At 38.2% G+C, this 18,902-nt stretch overlaps 1 protein-coding gene across 1 annotated transcript in view; it reads left to right on the forward strand.

Annotated features, from left to right (window-relative positions):
• The window catches only part of LOC134647951 (serine-protein kinase ATM), a 29,108-nt gene that overhangs the window by 2,337 nt on the left and 7,869 nt on the right, over nt 1–18,902 (forward strand). The window contains exons 4-23 of the mRNA XM_063502339.1: nt 3,425–3,654; nt 3,933–4,031; nt 4,118–4,351; nt 4,639–4,766; nt 5,032–5,265; nt 6,175–7,271; nt 7,411–7,832; nt 7,921–8,379; nt 8,598–8,924; nt 9,329–9,882; nt 10,679–10,850; nt 10,988–11,228; nt 11,946–12,184; nt 12,495–12,760; nt 13,941–14,151; nt 14,612–14,897; nt 15,239–15,709; nt 16,480–16,678; nt 17,304–17,469; nt 18,143–18,255. Of these exons, the coding sequence (XP_063358409.1) occupies nt 3,425–3,654; nt 3,933–4,031; nt 4,118–4,351; nt 4,639–4,766; nt 5,032–5,265; nt 6,175–7,271; nt 7,411–7,832; nt 7,921–8,379; nt 8,598–8,924; nt 9,329–9,882; nt 10,679–10,850; nt 10,988–11,228; nt 11,946–12,184; nt 12,495–12,760; nt 13,941–14,151; nt 14,612–14,897; nt 15,239–15,709; nt 16,480–16,678; nt 17,304–17,469; nt 18,143–18,255 (6,148 nt within the window). The remainder of the gene's footprint in view (nt 1–3,424; nt 3,655–3,932; nt 4,032–4,117; nt 4,352–4,638; nt 4,767–5,031; nt 5,266–6,174; nt 7,272–7,410; nt 7,833–7,920; nt 8,380–8,597; nt 8,925–9,328; nt 9,883–10,678; nt 10,851–10,987; nt 11,229–11,945; nt 12,185–12,494; nt 12,761–13,940; nt 14,152–14,611; nt 14,898–15,238; nt 15,710–16,479; nt 16,679–17,303; nt 17,470–18,142; nt 18,256–18,902) is intronic.

Below are 18,902 nucleotides of genomic sequence, written 5' to 3' on the forward strand. Positions count from 1 at the left end.
ACTGAAGCGACAAAATAATTCTGAATAATTATCTGCTAACCGAAAATTACGAGAATTGGTGGAAAACTGTCATTTATAATACCTACCTATGGTATAGACCAGGGATGTTGCGCATGCCGATTTTTTACAATCCGCGGATGCGGATGCGGATTTTTAAAGGCTCACATCCGCGGATGCGGATGCGGATGTCAAGATAGGTACATAAAAATCCTCAAATATTACATTTCAGTAATTTTTATTTCAAAAAATCGACCAAGTGCGAGTCGGACTCGTGTTCCAAGGGTTCCGTACTAAGTCCCACTGACGCTTGACTGCTCATTTCTAATAGGTTTTTTTGGCTAATGACTAAATTACCTAGCAGTCTAGCACTTACGCCGATGCTAAGACGTTCCTGTACAGACCTGTTCCACATCCGCATCCGCATTAAACTCCGCATCGATTTTATGCGGATGCGGATGCAGATGCGGATGTTGAAAATAATGCGGAAGTTCCGCGGTTACGGATGCGGATGCGGATATTCGCAACATCCCTGGTATAGACAAGAACATCTGGACCAGGGATGTAACGGATGTGGTTTTATCGGAACCGAAAACGGAAACAGATGTTTTCAATTTAGCTTAACGGAATCGGAAACGGAAACGGAACCGGAAACGGAACCGGAAACGGAACCGAAAACGGAACCGGAACCAGAGCTATAACCGCGAAAATCGAAGTCCGTCTATTGCGGGCATTTTTCTCTGTCACTTTAATTACGTCTTAATGAGAGTAAAAGAGAAAGATCCCCGCAATTTGCGAATTTCGGTTTTAGCGGTAGGCCCCCTGAATCGGAACCTGAGGCACTAGTCCACCAAGGGCGAGTAAGCTATAAGCTATCGACTATTTTTTCGCTCAAGAAACAAACAAAAGATAGAGATTCCGTGTCGGTAAAAGAGAGAGGTTCCTATATTAATAATTGATCGCTGTTCACACTGCCGGCGAGGACTCTCTTTACACTCTATTCGCAGCGATAAAAACTATCAACGATAAAATCGCTCAGCGGTACTCGCTAGGCGGTCGGAGAGACCATGCAACTAGCGATCGTTCTACAGTACATGCAGCGTGGATTTCAGAGCAACAAAAGTTTTTTGGTTCCTAGTTGCGTCGATCTAAATAAGGCGAAATCCTCGTTAACACGAAATACCTTCAAAGCCAAAATCCTCCATAACTTGAAATATTTAACCTCACTAAGATCACAGAATAAATAATAGTACTAAGTACAGAAGACTCACTCTAACAAAACGCGTCTGTTACGATCAGCACAGATATGGCCGCTAGGTGGCGACAGCGCCATGCGCGGCTTATGGCTTTCCCCAAAATTGGGGCCGGAACGGATGTACTTTTAGCTACCTGTAGCAAAGCGACGAAATCGCGGAGTGAAACACACCTGCTAAGATGAAGTAACCAGCGATTCCCTTCACGACTATTTACTACATTTTTTACCTCTATAACTCGGAAAATTTGAGCTCTACAACAAGAACCTCTCTAAGTCGATGCCCTCTATAAGACGAAACCTCATTAACGTTACCACGAAGTTTTTGGCGTTTCCCTTGAGATTAGTGCTATCGAGGTTCCACTGTACTTTTATTCTGTTACAATACTTAATTCTCGAAGGCTGATATTTGCTTGTAATTTCATACAAAATTTTAAGGACAGTAGACCTTATTAACCTTAAATACGGTGATTTAAAACGTCAAACTCTCATAGGGCGAGTAATCGCCCGTCACATTCGAACAATCGCTTTACAGCCGAGCGACGTATCTATCAGAACTACACTCGCTTCTCGCTGCTCGCCAACTCGTTTCTAGTTTCTAGCTCTAATCGCTTCTCGCTCATCGTTCTTGATGGGACCAGCCAGTGCTTGAGTGATTAGGTGGACGAGATGTTAAGGGTAGGTCTATTAAAAACAAAATTCAAAATCGAACTTGGTTTTGATTTCATTGTTCGTTTTTTACTCACTAACATTCACCACACACAGTCTAGTAGTATGTGGTGTACTGTCCGTAGGTACACATTACACAACACATACGAATAGGTAGTTTTAATTTCAATAACACGAATAATACAAACAAATTAGTGCAACACGTCGTGGCAAGCGGGGCGATGAGCGAATGACTGGTATAAACCTGTTTGTTTTTGATGTACGCCGCTCATGTCCCGCCGCCGCGCTAAGCATTGACATCCGATATACTTCCGTTTCAAAAGTAACAGAACCGGAACAGAAACGGAACCAGAATACCAAACGGAAGTTCCGCCTTAACGGAAGCGGAAACGGAGCTCCGTAACATCCCTGATCTGGACATACAAATAAATTTCCCAAGCTGAAATGGAATCCTTTACTTTCACTCAGTCAAATACGGCCTATCAAATATTTCAAAACACAAAGAGACAGTATAATTATTATTTAAAAACATTTTTTTCCTAGTTTTCTGCTAAGGCAAGAATACTTTGGGATGTAGAATAAATTCAATATGAATCAGAATCAGAATCAGAATCTTTTTATTTGTGAAAACATAGGTACAATTATGGTGTTAAATTATGTACAGGTTTCTCTATGTCTAATATGCCTAATATGCGCGATATAATCTGTTTTAATAGTTTTATTTCATGAGTAACTATCCCGGTAACCAAAGACAATATTAGGCAAGAATATTTAATTTGGTTCAATTAGTTTAATTTTCTACCTTAACTTAAACAAACTAAAGTCGAGTATTAAAACATGCTTGATATCTTACAGCCAGCAGCAGAAGTTGCTAAGCAGGCGAGGTGTTCAAAATTACCTTGACGCGCTCTTATTCTCTTAACAATAAAGTCGCGTATTGCTGCTGGCTGTACTAGGTGCAGAAGATTCGCTCTAACAAAAGGCATCTATTACGACAGATATGACCGCTAGGTGGCGCAAGCGCGAGCAGGCATCCGTACCGTAGTGGTGCGCGGCAAAATTGGTGTGGGCCGCATGTACTTGTAGCGACGCGACGAAATCGCGGAGTGAGCCACGCCTGTCCTAGTATAACATCACCTAGAGGGGTGCAATCGGGACTGTAATTTAGTGTTGTGTCGTACAACACTTATTTTTATTTTGTTGTATGTTGTAAAGACATATTTTGTTCCAAAACTTACAACTTATAGGAATCACTACATAGTATAAAACAAAGTCGCTTTCCGCTGTCTGTCCCTATGTATGCTTAAATCTTTAAAACTACGCAACGGATTTTGATGCGGTTTTTTTAATAGATAGAGTGATTCAAGAGGAAGGTTTATGTATAATTTGTTAATCCTTGCGAAGCCGGGGCGGGTCGCTAGTATTACAACAAACACATAAACAGTAATTAGGTACTTCAGGCGTGCGGTATATTTCGCGTGATTCTTTTACATTTCTTGATTGCAGATTTGCTGGAAATAAGTGTCAAGACATCTCTAACAAACCACACACAACTCGACACTTACACGTTGTTGCGACTGATATGCAGTGTCATCAAAAAGGCAGCTAGTTGTACCCAATTTGTGGTGCCATTGAGAAATGCTCTGCCACAACTGAAGAAATGCTTCCATAGAATAGAGAGTGATAAAAAAAATCAAGAGACTGTGACTGAGATCACAAGTATACTATTAGAAAAGGTATTATAACAAGTTTTTGTTTATTTGATAACATGGGCGTTGCCAAGGGGGGGGCAGAGAACAAAATTTCTAACCAAATGTATGCCCCTCCCCCTCCCCTTGGCTATATGAACTTCGAAATAGAGTAGATATATTGGCCATATTTTTGAAGTGTGCTTTAACTTCACTATAATAAAGTTGTTATTGTTTTAGATGTATTTGGTAGCAATTGTGTGGTCAGCACAACGGGGCCACCCTGATTTGCTTTTCATTCAAAGCACTTCCTTTTTATGTTCTAGCTTTCATCCGAAGGCCGACTGACCATGTGTGATTTTACAGAGAGCACACTACCCTTACTCTTAAAATATTATGATCAAAATGCAGATCAAAAAAAGAAGGTGGGAATCAAATACTTTAAAATGTGTATACTTGAAAATGTCTATAACTAGCTTCTATTTTAAAATTATATTAAATTAATTTTCAGGCTTCGGTATTCAAAGTTTTACATCTCATAGTACTTCTACATCACCCTGAAGGGAGACATCAAGGAGAGAATGGTAGCCTTTCTTATAATTGGAACATTTGGAACAAATATCTGAACAGTATCATGGAGATCACTTGCTTAGAAGCGAATTATTTGCAAAAATTAAGAAAGCACAATGACTCAACTCAATATTGCGAGTACTATTATACGTTGGCCGCATCAGTATATTTTCAGGTATTTACATATCTCCAATTTCTCTTTATACAGACCCATATTCAATAATTCCTAATGATCTTGCTTGTATAGTCCTGATGATTTGTCTCTAACCATCTGTATCATTGTTTGTATACATTTTAATGAAATTATCTTGAATTATGGTTTCGCTAGATGGCGCTGCCAAAGGGCATATATTTTATTAGTAAGACCTTGGTCTGCGATCTGCGATTGACGCTCTATAGAACGTGAAGCTTCACGCTCTATAGAAGTGACAATCTCCCTACATAACACATTTTTTTTTTCAGATTTTGAATATGCCTTCACAATCTGCTGATGAAACAATGAATTCGTCAAAGAGACAGCGAATTTCATTGAATAACTATAAATGCTTCTCTGATCTGATAGATGAGCTACAAACCAATCATGTGCCATGGTAAGATTACTTTTCAACTATTATAATACCTACATACTTATGTTTTAGTAGAGTTAGAGTTACCTAATATTTAATCTACTTATATTGTTCTCATTTAGCTATTGTAAGACATGTGTAACAGTTACAGTATCTACAATTTAAAATCGTATTGAATATTTTTAAATTGCTTACAATCTTACACCTGTATGATTAGTAAAATATTAAATATTAAGTTCTTATATACTTGATATTGAGAAAACTATAATAATATTGTTTTTTTTTTCAGGCTTGGAATTATATGCTCCTACATACAAGACTATGGCCGGCATGTAACAGCACAGGAATATGTGGTTTTACTAGGTGTTGCAGAACATTTAGTCTCCAACAATAATATGCAGAGTTATTGGAATGTTTTTGAACAATTTGCGTGTTTAATCTTGAATAATTTAGTTGACATGCCGGGTAACAACGAGAAATTGACGACCGAGCCTTTGGTGGCGTTGTGGAACTCTTGTGTCAGGTGAGAAAGCATTAATTTAGGTGTTTGTACCTTCGCTTGAAACACATGTGATAATGATAACGTCCTTGTAAATTAGCCTGGCTTAAAGGACTCGCATCCAGGCCATAACTGTTAAAAAAAAATGTAAATTAGCCCTTAACTAGCAGCGCCATCTATCGGACCACTAAAATACTGCTCCTCATTACGTTTTATTTCTCCAGTATTTTTGTTATTGCTTGATATAGGGAATATAGGGATGATGAATTGATGACACATTGTTGAATTTTATAACAAAACCTAGTAAAATTGATAGCAATTTATCACAATATTGTGGATATTAAAAAAATATATGGAAATAATACAAAAATTCAGCACCTGAATATTTCAAAATTTAAGTTTTTTTTAACTTTATAAAACGAAATAAGTAAGGATACCATTCGTTTCCTCACATTTTATCCAAAAAAAGATTGTATAGCAACTATATACATAAACGCAATATTTCACCGACAAAAATGCAATTTTCTTGTTTTGTTTATACTTCAAGTTGCGATCTCAGTGACCTTGCCGTCACGTTCACATAGCGATTTGTTAGGGGCGTTTTGCGAGTGAAGTACGACTGTCGGACTTTGACTATCATTTCATTTCATTTCAATTGAGGGGGGATTTAAATCTTCTCGGGGCAGAGGTGTAGGGTTGGAGCCGGTCTACCTAGCTTTATTTGACGTTCATAAGCGCATTGTAATTATGCCTACTTGAATAAACTATCTTTTATCTTTATCTTTTATCTGACTTTTGTATTGCTTTAATGCAATGGGTCACATATAGACATTTGATCCTAAAAACAAACCTGATTGATTGATACCATAAATGAAAATTTGTCATCTAGCCTATTATCCCATGTTGCTTAAAGTTTTATGCTATTTTTTTTAGGAACTCCTCATCTGTTAACGATGCTCATAAAGCGACACATACTATTATGCAAACATTGCTTGAATTGTACAACTTTGAATTTCAAACTGTGCAGCCATTACTGAAATTGTATTTTGAGAAAGGCATGCCGGTCACAGACTCGAGTATAAAAACATTATGTTGTGTTTATCACAAATATTATAGCAAGTGCAGTAACGAGCTAGAGAGGAGAAAATGCCTCGCTTGGCTTTTTCAGGGAAATATAAGCTCATTAGAAGTGAATCGCGTAAGGCATTTCTTCCTACGCATGATTGCAAATGAGAATTTCACTTTCCAAGAAAACATGCCTAAGAAACACAATGATCCTTTATATGAAATATTATTCAATTCCAAGGGAAAAGATACTCTATTTAGTATAGGCGATCTCGATATAATAAAGGGAAAGGAAACTTCTAAACATGTTCTCCAATCCATGGAACTGAACAATGAAATAGCCGGAATAGTACAAGAATATTTACAGGGAGAAATAACTTGTCATGTCGAAAAGTTAAATCTACGAGAGATAGGCCCATTAGATTTTATCCAGTATGCTCGGGTAGTTATAGCATACATTGACGTTACTTTGCAAATTAGCCCAGTTATGCAGTCTCAAATTGAAGAAAGCCAGTTGTGCATTTGCTTGAAAACTGGTTTAAAAACCATGTCCCGGGCCTTGGCTAAAATGCTTAAAGAGAGCAAAGACGCCAGAGATAAGACAAATATGTTGCAATGTATGCGGGATCTCTGGCTTACAGATTATCATCCAATAGTGAACTCTTTAGTGCGTTCTTGTGCCGATCACGAGTTTTTCGCGAGCATAAATGAAATACTGAGCGTACAACAACCTAAAGATGACGACGAATACGTAAATGACTCTGATTATAATCCTAGCGCTACAAAACACAACTGTATCTGGCTGCTAGCAGCATATTGTCGGAAGAGTTCTGAATATAGAGATGATATTTTTGAGCTAATATTAGACCCGGCGTTGTATGAGCTTACGTCTCCTTGGGACGTCAAATGTGCCTTCCAGTGCATAAGAATACTGATTGCAGAAAGCGTGGAAGAATGTCCCCTCGGTAGGTTAATTAATGATGATATTTTATTTTTTACTTACAGTGAATTAAACAGGCATATCTATCATAAGGATTTTCATGAAAATCTCAAGACAATGAAATTTTATTTTATTTGTTTAATTTTTTTTTCATTTTTTTATAGCCTCAGTATTTTCTCTTCTGAGCAATATGTGTAGAGCGTTATTTCGAAATTCGGAAGCAACTGAGACAATACTCCACATCTTATTGGACATACTCGACCGCGTTTGGACGCTAGACAACAATATGAAACAAAACTGCTTCATTATGGTCAAAGGGTACTTGCAACGCTGTGAAAAATTGTACTACCCTCCTCATGTTGCCGCTCTGATCTTGAAATGCGTCGCCAGAATGGCTGAATTAAACAATAATAATAATAACGATATGGGGAGCATCTTCCGAGATGCCCTAGTGGACCAGATGAAAAGCATCACACACAGCTTACGTTTGTACACTTGTTATCTGTTGGACGTGATTACGAATAACCTTACTGACACTGATATAGAAGCTTGTTTTACTGGGCTATTGGAGATCTTTGTTATAAATGTATGTTTAAGTATTTTTATTTTAATAAATCTTTTGTGCATAATTTGTTTTAACATTTTTTTTTAACTTAATACGCTTCGGATTTCAGGTATCTGATACAAATGAACAGATAATAAAAGATGAATCAACAAATCGTACTTTGACGGTTCTTCATAATTTCCTCGCCCTAGCGCAAGCAAAACACTCATCAATCCATAGAGTGATTACTGGTCTTCTATTAATAAAGACAGAGAAATCGTTGGATGCATCATTAGTAAAGATATTTTTGAATAAAATTACTAAATCGGTGACGTGCGGAGACATTGAAGCGTACCTTGAAGACAACATAGTTTCTGTCATTCATTTCTGGATATCGAAAAACAAAAAGATTGAAGAATTGCCATTCGAAGTGTTAGGATTTCAAAATGTAGACAGTTTTCTGGAAAAACATATGAAATGGATAATAGCGGCAGATAGTTTGTGGAATAATGAAGGCGATGTGATGAAAAGTCACTTTTTAAATACGATAAAACAGAAATTACGCAAAAGTGAAAAAAACATTATAGAGGTATAGTATACTCTTAATTTTAAAAATAGCAACACATATATCTGAGCATTGGTAGATCTTATCTCGTTGCAATAAGGCTCACCAATGGTTAGTTAACCGTGTCAATGATGGTACATACTCGTGCATTATTATGTTTCATGATAAAATTGATACATGTAAAATTTGTTAAGAGCTTTCAAGAAATATTAGTAACAAGTACCTATACGTCCTTGTTACAGATGTGTTTGCCCAACATGATGGTGTTATGCTTACCCTACATTTTGACCCAAAAATACAGCCTCAATTTCTCGGGCCCCGACCAATACGCCTTCCTTCAATCTGCGAAGCACGCCAACAACATGTTCAAAACCACGAGAAATGTACTGGACAGTGACAAATGGAGTTGCTTGTTTGCGGAGGCGATCCCGGAGCTAATACTGATGGGTGCGATGCACTTGCGCGACCAGGCGGGTGTCGAAGAGATGTTTGGAGTGAATATACCAGCAAATACGGAGTCTTATTTGTATCCAAAGGCTGTGTTTAGTTCGATGTTGAGATATTTTGGAGTGAGTTCTATTATTTCACTTGTTTCATAGTTCGCTTCTACATGTTTGACATTTATTCAGTGAAGAGTTTATTATTGCCTTTTAACTAAGACATTGAAGATGGCCTAAGTAGCCTAACTCAAGACGAAAATCGATTATCTGAAAATTGAGAACAGCAACACAACACTTCTGCCCCACTTAAACCTTGTGAATCGCCGCTACGCTCAGAATTCAAGCCAAGTCAAAATATACTTTATTCATGTAGGCTTAGCAACAAGCACTTATGAATCGTAACATACTTATAAATTATCTTAAGCTTATCAGAGCAATTTATTGATGTTATTATTTCATAATAATATTGGAATATTAGTTAAAACCCTTTGTTTTTTTAACAATTCAATGTTAGACGCATATTTTATTTACAGGAAATAACTGGCGGAAATATAATGCAGTACTTGTGCACAAACCAAGCCACCACGATATTCGACATACTGCTTAAGTTATGGCAAAATGTTCTCCAAACGAAAGTTTTCGAATTCCGAGTAATGTCCTTATACTCGTTCGTAACATTTGTCGAGTGTGTTCCTCTAGGGTTTGACTCCGACGCGTTCGTTGCCAACTTCACATGCAATCATCTCACTCAGGCAATCAAATCTTCCACAAAGAAAGACGAATTGCGCGTATTGACACAATCGCTAAAGATTGTCTTAACGAGACTTTTGCCGCAATATGCTGATCTGATTAGAAAACCGATGCTAAAGGCTTTATCAGTATTGCTAATCAAAAAAGAAGAAGGTTTTGACGAAGAATGTGAAGGATTGTTAAAATATTTAGCTCTGGATATGAAAGAGACTCTGAGACAGAATGAAGACGTGGTGGATTTCAGCAATGCGTCTCACGGAGCTGTGTTGTCTTGCGCGTCGAGTGTGGAGTTCTCCGAAAGACTTAAAGCGTATAGTTTTACTCTCACTTGCCCGAGGTACCTATTATCGTTTTGATATACCTATTTGTAAAATAATACCAGTAACCGCCTTCTTAAATCGTAAAGATTAATGAGACAGTGTAAAGTACATATGCGGGTTCGAATCCCGGCATGGGCATTTACTTGTGTGTTTATTTCATATTTGTGTCTAATTTATGGAAGTTTTCTATGTTTTGTACATATACTATGTATTATATACTACGTTGTCTAGTACAGTCGCAATCACATGTAACAAAGCGGTCAAGTTTATTAACGTACGCCGCTGCGATGTATCTGCAGGCGACTGTATCCACGACACAAGCTTACTGTAAGATTAATAGGTCGATTTGTGTAAGATTGTCCTTACAGACCTTACAATATTTATTTATTTTATCATACCTACCTAAGTATTATGTATTATGAAGCGCTGGTGGCCTAGCGGTAAGAGCGTGCGACTTGCAATCCGGAGGTCGCGGGTTCGAACCCCGGCTCGTACCAATGAGTTTTTCGGAACTTATGTACGAAATATCATTTGATATTTACCAGTCGCTTTTCGGTGAAGGAAAACATCGTGAGGAAACCGGACTAATCCCAATACGGGCCTAGTTTACCCTCTGGGTTGGAAGGTCAGATGGCAGTCGCTTTCGTAAAAACTAGTGCCCACGCCAATTACTGGGATTAGTTGCCAAGCGGACCCCAGACTCCCATGAGCCGTGGCCAAAATGCCGGGACAACGCGAGGAAGAAGACCTAAGTATTATGTATCAATGGTTCTTATTATAATCTCACGCCTAAAATGTGTTTTGATTTTCCAGTCATGAAGCTTTAAGCAACCTACGGCAGTTCGTCAAGTTGAACAAACACCACGTCAACAAATTGTGCGAAGAATTAAACACCAAGCATTTTTCTGAAGAATGCAAAACGAGCGTCATACATCAAGTCATCTACGCTCTCACCAACATTATGAAATCTTCGTCTGATGATAAGGTTTGTAATCACTTTATCATGTCAGGCAATTTTCCAGGGGATTCCCATCGGCGAGTGCATTTCACATTATCAGATACTTGTTATAAAAACATTTTTCTTTGGCAGAATAATACTAACATAAATCGGTTTTCTTATAGATCATAATCGAAGCGTGCAACTGTTTGGCAGAGATCGGCACATACGACTTAAAAACCATCGTCACCGTGCCCCCGCCAGATACAAAGCGGGTGATACATTTACCGCCGAAACAAAGCTTCGCTTTCGCCGTCGTGGCGGTCCTTTCCGAGGTTCTCTGCGATGACAACCCAGCAGCTACTAACAAGGCCGTAGGGGCGTTGAGTGATTTATTTAAATATCGTGAAGGAAAAGATGCTTTAGGTAAGAGAAGAAAGTGGAAGGTTTTGTTTGAACCAATTGTCATAATTTTCCGTAGTTTATAATATAAGTAGGTAGGTATCGATACAGAATACAGATATGCGGTCATGCACACAATCACATGTCATGTAATGACAGCAGAGTTAATTACCTTTTTTCGTACTGATACCAAGTTGCCAACTGCCACATTTTGATTTACACACAAAGTTTTTATTTATATATATGTAGCTTAAATACTGTAAGAAAACCGTAACGTACACAGATGAGGCCTAAGTGCCGAAGTTTCTTGCGTTGTGTCTTTAGATAGATTAGAGTGACTCGGAGGGGCGCACAGTTAAAATAAAACAACGGGTTGCACTCCGGGAGTGCCGCCAGAAGTGAAAACTCGGTGACTAGTGCAAAATGTCTGCAGCACTATGTATAATTGAGGTTAACGCCATCTAGCGTTATTTCGTCGCATTACTTGAAACCCCTAAGCACATCACCGTTAGTACTCGAGTTATATTAATACCAGTTAGAGGGAAACTCATTAGATGGCATTTAAATCAATAAAGAAAAACTCAATGACATTGTAAGTTTTTCGATCAGGTCACGTGTCCGTCTTACGGTCACGTGATCTGTCGCGAGTTTAACATTTTTTCCCCCACCTCAAAAAGTGCACGGCGCCACTAAAATAGTTTTCACTTCAAAAATTGTGTATCTCTATTTATTCATTTACAGAATTGGGGAACGTAAATGTCCAACTCCTGAAGCCCTTCTTGTCGCCTAATAGCGTCAGCGACAACGCATTTTTTACACATAGCCGTAAACTAGAAAACTGCTCATCTGTCGGGTTTTGGATCCCAAAAGACAAGGAAGATCACATCCAGTGGTTGGCTAGGATAACCGCTGCATTACTCGATGTGCTGGTGTCGGATACAAATTATATAAAAACTCTGAAAGAAGTATGCAAAATTAAGGTACGGATTTTAGCTTACGATATTCCTTGCCAAATTTATATAAAAAAATAACTCAGGTACGCCAAAATTAGTTTATCAAGCCAGCCAATATAAACTTTACTTGAAAAAATGAAGGCTGTTTTGTTACCGTACGCCACAAGACTTATATCATCACATCGGGACGACCACTTACGACAAATTTAGTATTTTTTTAGCAATCTATGTTAACCCAATTAGGCCGACGAAGTATCAACAAAACCTGTTTACTCATTTGTTTAAATTTAATGCTCTACTTAAAAAATTATCAACAGTTGTATTTCTTTTATTTTAGCCAACAATTTGCCAGCACATTCTCCCAGGCTTGGTCGGACTACTTCTCTATTCATCACCTGAAACACACATACAGATGTTCAGCGATCAAATAAACAATTTCTTTAAATTCATCTGGAACATGAACTTCGATGATGAAATTGACAACAGCGGTGAGCGCTGTAACCGCAGCTCAAATGTGATTGGCCATGATCGCAAAATGATTATTCGGTATATGATTGATATTGTTAATTTCGTACGACTGCAGAGGACTCATTATAAATCGCGGTAAGTGTTTTTTCGTTACTCTTTTAGATGTACCTAAGTTTCAAAACAGACAGAAACTTTAACCTAACCGCCATCCACTATCGCTGTATCGCTATACAGCGGCGGCAGTTATTATTTGAAAGAGTCTGTTCAGCTACGTTTACTTGAAGTTGGGCTTGGAGCACAACATTATTATGGCTTGAGAAACAATTTTTAACCGACTTCAAAAAAAGGAGGTTATCAATTCGACTATTCGATCTTTTTTTTTCACTTGGCTTGGCACCGACTTCAAACGTTTCAGTTGCTAGCGTATATAAAACGGGATAATATTTTATTTTATCCTTTTTGAAGTCGGATTTTACTTTTTTAAGAGAAATTTTTCACATGCCTGATCGCTTTACTTTACAGGTTGGCCCATTTAGATCGGTCAGTATGGGAAAATCTGAAACTATAAGACATACGACGATCTCTTCTTAGGAACCATGTCATCGATTTTAGTAACAAGAAAAACTGCATTCATACATTTAATTTTTTTTTATGTAAAATGTATTGAAAAAAATGGTGGCCATTTCGAAAACATACTAAAATAAATTAAAGGATATGAATACAATGCATTTTATTCATTTCAGACATCATGTTTCATAGTAACATTTACTGCTTATAAGACCTACACAATCGATATCTAAATAGAAATAATTTTAGTTTTTTTTTTCAAAATGTCCGGGTTCGATTCCCGAGCTGAGTACACATTGTTTTTTGAATGTATGAATGCAGTTTTTCTTGTTACTAAAATCGATGACATGGTTCCTAAGAAGAGATCGTCGTATGTCTTATAGTTTCAGATTTTCCCATACTGACCGATCTAAATGGGCCACCTTGTATATTGGCAAACTCTATATTATACGGGAAAGGCCAAAATGCGCGAAAAATGTCATACCCTTATTTTAATCTCCTCAAAAGGTGCGTTCAGATCCGGCGAATGCTACAATGCATTATGTAATTATTATGATATACGCACTTGCAATGCGCAGGTGATTCGGGAATGGCGCCCTGGGGCCTATTGCATAACATTTTACAACTCATAATGCAAGCGGACGCCTCTTTTAATTCCCTTTTATTAGAAAGAGACTGCCGCTTGTATTATGAGTTGTAAAATGTTATGCAATAGGCCCCTGGCTATGATAAAGTGAAATTGTTCCAGCCCTGACCGTACCCCAGTGGACGCGCTGAACTACTTGAGGCTCGACTACGACAAGGTGGCCTGGGCGGCCTCCGTGGCCGACCAGAACTTGGTGGCGATATATTACGGGGAGCTGTGGGCCGTCGCGCAGAACGGCGACGTTCCCCCGCCTTCGTCAGAACGCACTACCAATCTGGACGGCGGTGATAATATTCAGAGGATTTTCAGAAAGGTACGACAACATATTTGTTTAAAATATTTTTCTTTAGATTTTTGATTTACGCCAATGAAACTGAATCTGAGAAGGCGTAAGTGCGATTGGTCTCCAAATATATAAATTTGTGATTATAGAAAGATAAAAAATATGGTCAAATTGAACTGTTTAAATTTTTTTATTGGTCAGTTTGCTTTTGTCTGCTACATAGGGTCGAAAAAATTTAACACCATGTAAATTGTCAGCATAGATAAGGCTACATCTGTATATAACTTGGGATTAAAACCCTCGCGTTATTTTATTTTGAAACTCGCCTGTGGCTCGGTTAACAAAACTGTCTTTAGGGTGTCGCTTATCGTTATTAGAGATCAGTCTATTTTGTGTGACATTTCGGAATTCTGTACCTTATATCCTTCAACAGTCCGATATCAAATCATGCATATCAGTTCCAAAAATAACCATTAAATTCCCGTTCCAGTGTTTCGTATCTATCGGCGAAATGGATGCTGTCGATGGCTGCGGCACAGCGCATCTGACAAGCGAGGCGGAAAAGCGGAACCACCTCATCAACACGGGCCAGTACTCGGACGCGCTACTGTCTCACGACATCGCCTTGTCTGGCGGTGTTTCTTCGGACCTGCAGTTAGGTGTTGTGAGGTCGCTGTACAAGTCTGGCATGCACCATTTGGCCCTGCAGTACATTAAGTCGCTACCGGAGAACGATCAGCTTAACGATGTTAAGTACGATTGCTTGACCTGTCTTGGTGAGTTCTGGTTTATAATTCGGGGTTTTATTGTACACGGACCTTACACAGTACACACTACACATACACCTTACCACACACGGCCGGCCTTAGTATCACGAATGCGTCTTATATATCGAAGCAGTTAACAACTAGAACCAAGTTTAGTATGATTGTCTGAATTGTCTTCGTGAGTTAGTTAAGGTATCACCAGGGTTTTACAGCACAGAGGTATACACGGATGGTCTACTCTCACGACTTCGTCTTACTTACTAAAGAATTAAAATCTTGTATGTTTATTTATTTGTATAATGCTGTGCATTACATGATGACAGTAATAAAAAATGTGATTATGGTTTTAGGAGATTGGAACCATTTCGTTGATACAAAAGATTTGGAGGAGAAGTCCAAGACTTCAATGAAAACTCCTCTATCGCTTATAAAAGCACTGCGTTACGCTTGTCTCAAAGACTGCTTAAACGTGCAAGCGGGACAGAACCTGGACTCCAAGCTTACTCTACCCCTAGACAGAGCCAAGCTGGCTGTTTCCAAATGGTGTCAGAACTTCAATATGGAAAACTGTCAGAACGTGTACAGAGTTGTAGCGAACTTGCAACTGTTTAGTGACATTGAGGAATACTTTTTAGTCAGAAGCAATAAACTAACGGTAAATCGTTTATTGAGTAATTGGAGGGTCGAGAAACTGCCTTCTTTTCACGATTTTAAGCACCTGGAATCGTTGATATCGCAAAGGAGTTTGATACTCGAACATGCTGGGAAAAATTACAATACATTTTTGAAGGATATTGTATCGCTCCAGTTGCAATACGCTGGTACGTATGCACCAGTATCTATTACTTCAAAAATTAAACGTATCATGCTTGCTAATTCGCTTCTTTGTCGGCAAGTTATATACTTTTGCCATAGCCTTTCTATCTCCCATTACTTGCATCCAGTTAGAACCTACGTGTCTCCTGAAATCGGCCTGAATTCCAGCGGCACTGAACTGACTGACTGATGGTATCATCCGTTGTCCATGGACGCGCAGTGTGCCTAGACCACCTACTTTCCCTTCCTTTTAATGGTTAACGTTCGTTTTGAATAAATGTCATATACTAAGAAAAAGTGACCAAGGCCTCCAGTGCCCCAGGCTGGAATCGAACCAGCGTCGTCTGCTATTGCGGCAGGTGCCTGAGCCATTCGGCCACTGGGCCACAGCGGCAGAGGTCGAATTTTTCCAAGTATATGCACTTCTTACTGAAGGCTTATGGCGCCCCCTGGCCACCTCTAAGGTAGAACAGTATGGTTCGACCTTTCTAAAGCTTTGGATTCCTCCGAAAACGGTGCCGTCATATTACGGCCGCTATATAGCGTTGACTGACATTTATTCAAAGTTTATAATTTATAGTAGTGTGTCTACTTGAAATAAAAACAAATTAAAATATTTTCTGAAAATAATTTAATTTGTTCTAATACGTTAACGTTCGTTATCAACCATATCACTTCGCGCTTAGGTAAATCAAGCATTCTGATGCCGACTATTGCGCTCTCAATACTCCACATTATATAAATACCTAATTAATACCAAAATATGATGTTACAGAATTGGGACTGTCCAATGGAAGACTTCAAATGGCTCAACGTCTGTTGTCTGTGGCCAAGAATTTGCAAAATAGTGACGCGGTGTCTTTGGTAGAGAGTCGAGTGTCTTGGGCCAAAGGCCACAGGGAAATCGCGCTTTCTCTTATTCGCATGATGGGAGACCGCACTGATGATATTGAACTTAATGCTGCCTCGTTAAGGTATTTTTACTTATACAAGGCAATGACTCTGATTAAACTAGACTTTTAAGCATATCTTAATACTATTCAGTTAAAACTGTTTTGCTTGACCCATATGGTGGAAAGATTTGCTGGCTTTGGATGAGGTCTTGGTGGCTCAGATGGCAGAGCGCTGGAGTATCGATCCAGAGGCCGTGAGTTCAAGTCTCACCCAGGACAGTAATTTTTCCACTTTTAAATTTTATCGTAGACGTTTCTGCTTGTTAAAAATTAAAACTGTTTTGTTACATTTTATAATCATTATGATTTTATTGCAGTTTTCATTGTTATTTCTGTACAATTTACGTTATAATGTTATATTTAGAGTTATAAATTGTACTCAGATGATAGCTAATATGAAACTACAAAGAAAACAATAATATATCATCCTGAAAAAATCGTTGATTTGACAAAAAGTAAGTGCTTGTACAGTCACGTCTAAAATATTGTTACGGACAAAGTGCCAAAAATATGCACTACTTTAATATTTCGGCTGTGTGGCTGTGTTTTGTTTTAGGTTGTGTATACATATTTTTGGCACTTTGTCCATATCGATATTTTTTAGACGTGCCTAAGGTAAGGTGCATAATCTGCTTTATCTTTTCAGACAATATGGAATGTGGATGGCAGAATCGAAATTTGATAATCCCAGAGACATAATAAACAAATTCCTGAAGAAAAGTCTCGACGTTTTGGCTGGAAGCGACCACAGGCAAACAAGACTAAAGGTTTACCACGACATTGCCAAATTCGCAGACTCTGAATATAAACAGGTACCTAATAAATTGAATATCCTCTGTTTAACCAAATGGTCGGTATCATCTTGGGTCGTCCCATTCGTTTTTCGTCAAGTTCTTAAATTAGTCCTATTCTGCTTTCGTCACTCATTCTACATTCGTCACAATCGTCGGTGGCTTTCAATGTAGAATGAGTGACGAAAGCAGAATAGGACTAATTTAAGAACTTGACGAAAAACGAATGGGACGACCAAAGATGATACCAAATGGTCACACCAGGGGCGCAGAGTAGGGCAGAGTAGTAAATAGAGGCAAATATCCTATTTGGGTCACTGAGCCAGGGTCACTTACCCAAACAAGTAGTAGAAACTACTAGAAACCTTAGAAAAATATCCTGATAAAGTAAAAAGTACACTCAAGAACTACCTAAAACAAATATAATACATGTAAGGCTAAATTTGGTTAAGATAATCTCCAAATATAGAGATTGTAACTGAGTGTAACTGTACCTCTAACATTTATGTATAAGAAATAAACACATTTTTTTTAAATATGTAAGTAACTAACGGACAGGGCCGTTTAATAAGCTACTTAACTTAATTTTAAAAGCAGTTTAAAGCATAAAAGCAATCCCATTTCTATTAATTACAGTTTGTAGCTTACATATATTATTTGTACTAATATTGTTTACTTAATTATTATTTTTCAGGTAGTTTCATATATGAATTCTTCAATTTTCGAACATAAATTAAAATGTATGGAAAATATGAAGGATGCGGCAGACTCCCTGAGAACAACTTCAACGCAACAGCAATTGACCAGGTAGGTAGGCACTAGGTATTAGGGTTCCGTACCCAAAGGGTAAAAAACGGGACCCTATTAGTCCTATTACTAAGACTTCGCTGTCCGTCCGTCCGTCCGTCTGTCTGTTACCAGGCTGTATCTCATGAACCGCGATAGCTAGACAGTTGAAATTTTGCATCTATGTTGCCGCTATAACAACAAATACTAAAAATAAAATAAATATTTAAGGGGGGCTCCCATACAACAAACACGATTTTTTTGCTCTATTTTTTGTTGACGGTGCGGAACCCTCCGTGCGCGAGTCCGACTCGCACTTGGCCGGTTTTTTATTAACGTTAACATTGTTTCACATAATTTACATAATTTCATTGAAAGTTATATTTGTGTGAACACTATCAAATAGTCACCTTAATAACTATTCTCCCGGAAAACTAGTGTTAATGCGCAAGTCTTATATAATCACACCCATACACACAGAAATCACCATCCCATCATTTATACTGGCTACTGACTCACCTTATAACACACACACACACACACACACACACACACACACACACACACACACACACACGTCAGCCGTTTTTGTTTTTGTTTAGAACATATATTCATCTAGACTCTTTACATTTCCCCTTTCTATCTTAGTAGTATGTTCCTTTAGTACT

The sequence above is a fragment of the Cydia amplana genome, chromosome 5, assembly GCF_948474715.1.
Source record: "Cydia amplana chromosome 5, ilCydAmpl1.1, whole genome shotgun sequence".
In the NCBI taxonomy this organism is placed as follows: Eukaryota; Metazoa; Arthropoda; class Insecta; order Lepidoptera; family Tortricidae; genus Cydia; species Cydia amplana.